Source organism: Camelus dromedarius, chromosome 13 (genome assembly GCF_036321535.1).
Source record: "Camelus dromedarius isolate mCamDro1 chromosome 13, mCamDro1.pat, whole genome shotgun sequence".
Lineage (NCBI taxonomy): Eukaryota > Metazoa > Chordata > Mammalia > Artiodactyla > Camelidae > Camelus > Camelus dromedarius.
In genome coordinates this window covers 66881775-66889217 of record NC_087448.1, presented here as the reverse complement: position 1 = coordinate 66889217, position 7443 = coordinate 66881775, and the positions used below count along the sequence as shown (strand labels likewise).

General features: G+C 47.5%; 1 protein-coding gene across 1 annotated transcript in view; it reads left to right on the top strand.

Moving 5' to 3' along the window:
* LOC116157157 (protein POLR1D) overlaps window positions 1–6449 on the top strand; it is a 35918-nt gene extending 29469 nt beyond the window's left edge. Inside the window, exon 3 of the mRNA XM_031465802.2 lies at window positions 5854–6449. Coding sequence (XP_031321662.2) covers window positions 5854–6121 — 268 coding nt within the window. The 3' untranslated portion in view covers window positions 6122–6449. The remainder of the gene's footprint in view (window positions 1–5853) is intronic.
* Window positions 6450–7443: the final 994 nt, after the last annotated feature.

Sequence of the window (7443 nt, the reverse complement as noted above, 5' to 3'; positions counted from 1 at the left end):
TCGCTGGGTCACACAGCAGCGCAGTGACCTGTGCTGCTGCAGGAGCAGGAGGCCAAGGACCCGGGCACCGCTATTCACACGCCTGCTGCCCCACCTCGCCTTGTCACACCTGTCACACCTCTGTTCCTCTCAGTCCACAGTCCCCTGAAGAGCATCCCCACACAGATGGCCTGGTATTTATTTCCGCTGCCTGACCCAGAACAATGCCTTACACAGGAGAGAGTCCAATTTTTAAAAATTAAAATTATAGACATTTATGTACAGATACATCAACTATTTTTCATCACTTTTAATTGTAATGCCGGAGACAGAGTGTACTGAAAACCTCCTTGGGCCTCAGGACTGCTGTATGCAGAGTAGTTAAGGATTAACAGTGTTTAATGTGGATTATAACACGATGAAAGAACTTCTCAGGTGGCCACACACTGAGGCACCTGATTGCCAAATTATAAACCGTAGCGCCATGGGTGGGTATGGTGGCTGTGGCACCTTAAACAAGATGAGCTGTAACTGACCACGGCATCAAGAGTGAAAATAGCACCCGGTGCCGTGGGGAGCTGGGAGTGCAGCTGTGCTTCTTTCCAGGGCTGCTCCTTTAGACTCACACCCGCGGTCGTGCACGATGGAAGACAAGATGCCTTTTGCTGGCGTAGGACGGGATTTGGCTGTAGAATAAAGGAATGAATTGGGACACATTGTGTGGAAACTGGCTTCCATGATGCCAAGGCTCCTATTCCCCGACCAGAAAAAGAGCCATAATTTCCCACTGCCTGATGTACTTTACAAATCTCCAAGTCACGTGTGTGCGGGGAGTTCTCTGCCTTTGTCCTTGTCCGTGTGAGGCTCTCCTGGGCTCATGAGAGGCCAGCGTCCTCAGCTGACCTGACGCTGCATACGGAACTACTGCGAGGTACCTGGCCCTGGTGACCAGCCTGCTGACAGCTTTTCACCTGCGGTTCCCTTCCCTGCCTGCTCTGGGCCATCTGGTCACATTGCAGGTGCCAGTCTCTCATCTGCTCCTTCCGTCCCAGCTGGGATGGTGCTGGGAGGGGGACTCTGGAGTCAGACCCCCTGCTTCCAATCCCAGCCCCACGTCCTACTAGCTTGGGACCTTGGCTGAAAAAGCTGCTTCTCTCTTGTCCACGCGTAAGAAGGGTGATGGTGGGGGAGATGAAGTGAGGTGACATGGGTGACGCGACAGCCCCGGGAACTGCTCATAAGTGCTGGGCAGCATCGCCTGCGCTGTTGTTCTCACTGGTGCGGGATTGGGTGTCACTATTTGGTGGGTCACATTCATGAAACTTTTAGAAACCAAAGTGGCAGGTCTAAGTCTGTAGAATGCTAGAAACTCCTACCTCTGTCCTTCAGCAGCAGAGAGACAAAAGTAGTAAAATCAGAAAGAAAAGTTACGTGTATCTTCCCCACTCTGTCCTCTAGGTTTGTTTTTCAGTTTACCATTGTTCATCGGTCCAGTATGGTAACACAGGGAGAAAGCACTTGAGTTTTGCAAATGATGTTATACAGTATGCCTACTCAAGAAAAAGGGGAAGAAAGACGAAACGCTCACAAGCCTGGCCTCTTGATCCATCTGAGTCTCTCCCGTGGCTTTGCAGGACCCTTCATCCCAGCCCCAGGCTGACAGCTTTGGGAGTGAAGGGAGTCGCTTCACCTTTTAGTTTAATGTGCACAGAACGCCAGGTCTGAGTCTGACATGGCTGTCATGAGTACTTTCTAAAGCAGTTTTAACCAGGCTCATTATATTTAGAGTTTTATATCCATTTATGTTGTTAGCGCCTTCAGTCTGGCTCTTCCCACATGAGCTAATATAACTTTCTAAAATAAACCAAAAAGTAGCTAGCCAGGGTGAGAAAGTCGACCTTGTGTGGGTCAGAGCCCCACACAGGGAAGCGGCTGCCGGTGGCCTTGTGTGGTCCCACATCTCTGGGCACAGCCAGTGACAGAGCCGGTGCAGATACATTCAGGAGCCACGGCCTGTGGCTTTTGCCTCGATGCTGATATGAAAAAGGCTTTAGGATGGTTGAGTATCCAATGCCAGCTTGTCATGTCTCAAATACAGGAAAAAAAAAAAAGATGGCACTAAAAGAGAGCTGAGAAACAAGACAGACAGAGAGCAATGAAGTGAAGTGGTTTCCTAACGTGATGAAGGAGAGAAGAGTCACATACAGAACGTGAGCTGGGAATCTCAAACTGGAAGGGGCCTTCATGATCACCCCCTACTCCAACCTTCAGTGTTGTGTCTGAGGACCAGCTACAGAGTTTACAGATCATTAGGAAGTGCAAATTGTAAGGTCAGAGGTAACACTTAGTAGCCCACTGACCCCGGTATCGATTTGAGATGTCCTAGAAAGTGAAACTTGCAGAGATAGAAGCTGATCCATTTTAAGTACCAAAACTTAAAAATGTTAACCATTTTTATGAAAATGTCTATAAAACATCTTATAAGCTTTTTCTTGATGGCTCAGGGTTTTGTTTTGTTTCGTTTTGTTTAATCTTTTTTTCATTGAGAAACATCAGATATTCTGGTCTATTTTTGATTAACTTATTATCCCCACTGATTTGAAACTTCATTGTCTTGAGTTTCCATCACGAACAAATCCCTGATATATTAACTTGAGTGCTACATATATTCTTTTTCATGAAGGGAGAGTGAGTAGTAATAATACAGTTCCACAATCCCTTGTTTAAAGCCCTTAGATCCAGGTAAGTTTCTAAATTTAGATATTTCCACAGTTTAGGAAGGTCCTATAGCACAGACGGCGTGCACGACAGATACCCCCAGTGGTACCTGTTCAACACATTGTCGTTTCCTCAGCAAAGTGTATGAATGCTCACCCCAGGTGGGACACAGAAGTGCCCACTGTCAGGTCAGATCAGGTTTGGCTGCCAAATGAGTTGTGGCATCAGAAAAAGAACTTGGTTTTCAGAGGCTTTTAAATTTTGTAACTGTGCTTAAGAAATCATAGACCCATGGGTAACACTTACTGAAGATCTCCTCTATTCCAGGCACTGTGCTACATGCTTTATGCATCTCATTAAATCCTCGCAGCAGGTACATACTTCTGTTATTCCCATTTACAAGTAGAAAACTGACACACAGAGGCACTCAGTAACTCTCCCATCATCACAAAGCTAATTAAGTTGCAGGGCGAGGATGTGTACCAAGGCTGACCTTTACTAAGGGCTTGTGTATCAGGCATTGTCTGGGCACTTTGCACATTCTCCCTCCTTTGATCTGCATCCAACCCTGTAAAATAATCAGTATCATTATCCCCATTTGATAGATGAGAGGCAACAGGGAGATTATTTAACATGCCCAAGGCTCGGTCTGGTAGACAGTATGATTCCAGAGCACGTGTGTATACAACGTCGTATGAGCTTGTAGCAATAAAACAACTGGTGGTGAGATTCAGCAAAATTAATTACCGCATTAGAGGCCACAACCCTCTCTGCTTGTGATGTCTTCAAACATCAGCACTGATGCTACGCTCCTTATACTTCCAACCACTCAGTGTAGGTTTTATAATTTCTTTATATGGGATCATTTACTACATGTCCCTTCACATTTGCCCGCAACCCCCCCACCACTATCTCACTGTCCTGCCTTATTTATTAATGGAGTGTGGGTGAGCACCTGTCAGCATTTCCAAAACGTGTCCTGGCACATTTGGGAGGAGATACTTTCACAGCCCCCTTCTCCCTCCCCGCAAGGAACCCAAGTTCTCTCCAAGCCATCCTTCACTTTTCACCTTGAATAGAATCCTAGCCACAACCAACATTACAAATCACCTCTTTGATGTGAAAAAGAAATGGGAAGGCCAGTGGACTTTGTTGTAGAAAACCATCTAATTCTAGAATAGCTCTCTTGGTCCTGTGTTGAGTCAGTGGGTTCCACTAGCAGCAGGAAGCTAGGAACGCCTCCTCAGACACGCCCCTCACTGTGTGTGAACCCCGCAGCTCTCCAGCCTATGGAGAACTTTGTCCATCTCGGGCAACCACATGGTGTTACAGATGATCTCACATGGAAGATGACAAAATACAGTCGAATTTGCCAGGGGGTTCCAAAAGTTTTAAGATCCTGGGTCATTGTCCCAGCTGGCAATAATCACCTTCCTTACTCATTCAGTCCAGAGAAGAACTGATCGGTTTGACCAGCACTGAGATGACCCACTGCACTGGAAATGCCCCAGAATCCTTCTGAAGCTGGCTGTGTTTCACTGGCTGTTTCTGGCCTGCCACACCCAAGAGAGGCAGGTGGTCCATGGCTTATGACCATGATTTGCTCCTGCAGTAAGCCCTGCGCCACGGCTGGCAAAGAGGGGCATCTCGGCTTCTTCTGTTCTGCGTTGAGGAGGAGTCTCTTCCCGCAGCCTAGCGGTGTCGTGCTGTTTTGTAACACGCTGTGTGTCCTGCTCTTCTGGTTCTTTGCTAAGTTTGCCACTGCAGTGGTTCCAGTGCTGTCACTCAGTCAGTTCTGGAATTCAGTGATAACCTACAAAATCACTGAGGGAAGAGCCCGGACCTCCCTCCTAACTGCACAGAGGGTCCTTGTGCTGTACCTCTGGGAGCTATACGTGGCTAACGGCCCCACCGCACCTGCTGCTCTTGTCCCCTTGTCCCTCTGTTGTCCTGAGCATTGAGCATGCGGGCGCACACCACCCCTGAGTCTCATCAGACACTTCCTCTGTCCGTGCTGGCTCAAGAGCTGCTTCTCTGCAGCAGGAGCCACTTTTTTTTTTTCCTCTCTCCTTTTATTTCCAGATTCAGTGCCATTCTGGTTGCCTGAGATGGCCTGACCACCATACAAGGACACTAGGCTGGTGACCACTGACACTTATCTTCCACGGGGCTAGACTGGAAAAATCACTGCAGTGGGGTGCTGGTGGGCTGGTTTTGAGGCATCGCATGGGATTCTCCTCGAATCACAGTTTGATTTAAAGATGGATATTGTGGAATCCTACATTCATTTTTGCTAATACCAGCCACCCTGAGTAACATGACTTGGGGGATCAGTAACCTCCTAAAACAGCCCATCATGTGGCAGACGGCTCAAGGCCAAGAGAAATACTCAGCTTTTCATTTGTGTGGGGTTTTCTAAAATGAAAGAGTTACTAGACTGGAAAAAAAAAAAGATGAACACTGAATATGTAAGTAGATCTAAGCATGTAAATCAATGATTTAATTAGTGACATGCTTCCTCTTGGGTGAACCTGATTCATGAAGCCGCCGCCCAGAAACTCACCCAGAGGGTGGACGTGTGACTCCTGCTCCCCGACAGAGCACACTCTGAAGTAGAAAGTGCGAGCTTTTTAGAAGGGGAAAGGCAGTGTACTGCCTTGTTAGAGATTCTTCAGGCATTCTGTATTGCTAGGGCAGCTCACTTACACGCGGGATTCAAGACACAGGGGGTATCCTTTTTTGTTCCTCCTGGAGGGAGTTGTTTTTACTCTTCGATATTTAAAAACAAGCCACCAAAACCTGAACTCGAAACCCAGATTACAGTCAAATCAGGCATTTGTGGTTTAGAGACGGTATCACATGACTCAGCTCATTCGTATTGCGCTTCATACCTGAACGTATGTTACAGCAGGAAAGTTAGTCCCTACAAGGAGGAAAGGTTGGTCTTCAGAGAAGGTCCCGCCAGTCTGTGTCCGGAGTCCTGAGGGTGCCGGGCGCTCCCCCTTGTGCGCGGAGTTTACACTAGGTGGCGTGCCAGGAAAGCCAAACTCAAACTTGGTTCTGTGCAAGCAGGGTTCTCTGGCGCTCGCTTCGGCCGGTGGGTGCAGCTTTGGGGTCAGTATGTGGTTTGTGAGTGCTTTCTTTTCTCCTCTCCAGGATGAAGTGTCCTCTTGCTGGTACAAATAAAAGATTTCTAATTAACACAATTAAGAACACACTGCCCTCTCATAAGGAGCAAGACCACGAACAAAAAGAGGGCAGTAAGGAGCTCGCGAGAAGCCAGAACCAGAAGGAGGCGAGCCGGCAGAAGCACAGGACGCACCCCTACGAGCAGGGTGCGCAGGCCCGGGGCGCCGCCCGCCGCTCGCCGCCGAGGAAGCGGGGCAGCCCGGAGCGCAGCGGGAAGCGGCCCGGCAAGCGGTGAGGCCTGGGCCCGCGGCTGGCGGCGCAAACACCCACACCCCAGACGGGCTTCCCGGCTGGTCCGCTGTCCTGACCGCAGAAAATCACCCAAGACCCCGAGGGGAGAGGACAAAGGGGCCGCTCTGAAGACGTCTTGGCGAGTCTGAGCTGCTTCCGCGATGTAACACACACGTGTACCGTTTTCCTTCTATCCCTTTGGAAGTTGGTTTCAAAATAAATCCAGAACTTAGTTTCCAGAGATTGTTCAGACTAGTTTCAGTTTTTCTAATGTGCTGCATTTGTGGTTATTTCTCACAATCTCTCTCAAAAAAAAAAAAAAAAGAAAGAAACTTGAAAGTCCTACACTTTGCTTTTTTGAGGTGACAAATTAAAATTTTAGAAATCTGTCCAGTAACCATATTTATGAAAAGTTGTAGCCCTCCAAAGGCTGGAAATTTACCAAGAAATTGATGGCTCTGCACCTGTTGGCCTTTATGTAGGAAAATCTCAAAATCCCTTTGAATTTAGTGTTCCTTGTCAATAACCAGAGGTTAAAAATGGGCTCTGTTGTTTCCTTGTTGCATTCTCAGACTCATTCCTGAGATACAACAGTTTTTTCTATATTTAATTTTGGGGGCAATATGTACGTTTTAAGTGGTGCTTTAAAAAGAATCTTCAAAAGTTAAAATAAACCTTATTTTAGTGCTATGCTTTGTTTAGCTAAAGACCTATGATACCACTTTTAGTCTAGCTGTTTCAGAAATCTGAATTTTAAATAAAAGTGTGTTTACAATGCCTTTTTTGTTTTTTCAATATCAGTGTGACTCAGTTTTAACATACAATTACAAACCTTTTGAACCTATATTCTTCCTTTCACACTCAGGAAAATGTCGGCAAGCACCCTCCTCCCCTGTCCACAAAAGGAAGACGAATCTAAGAAGAGTCTGTCTCTCTGTCCATATCCCCCCCACCCCCAAATCTTCCAAAGCAACTGAGCTTATGCCTGGCTGCTCCCAGATAATCAGTCGCTGCAGCCCAGCTCCCTGCTTCCTGGCAGCAGAGAAAACCCTTTCTAAATGCTAGAAAGGAGCATATCCGTAAAGTTAGCTTTGGCAGAAGTTAGAGAAACCAGAACAGATGCGTACCGCTCCTGCCCCGGCCAGTGAGCTCTGCCACACCTGCTCAGTCTGCCCGGACAGGACACAGACCATAGCTGTCCCACTCTCTGCACCCTTCTCCCCCAGGCCCCGGGCCTCACCTGTGACTTCCTACAAACACTCTCCCCTCTCAAACACTCCAAAGGAAGCACTTCGTTCACATGACTACCCAAATCTAGTTATGCAT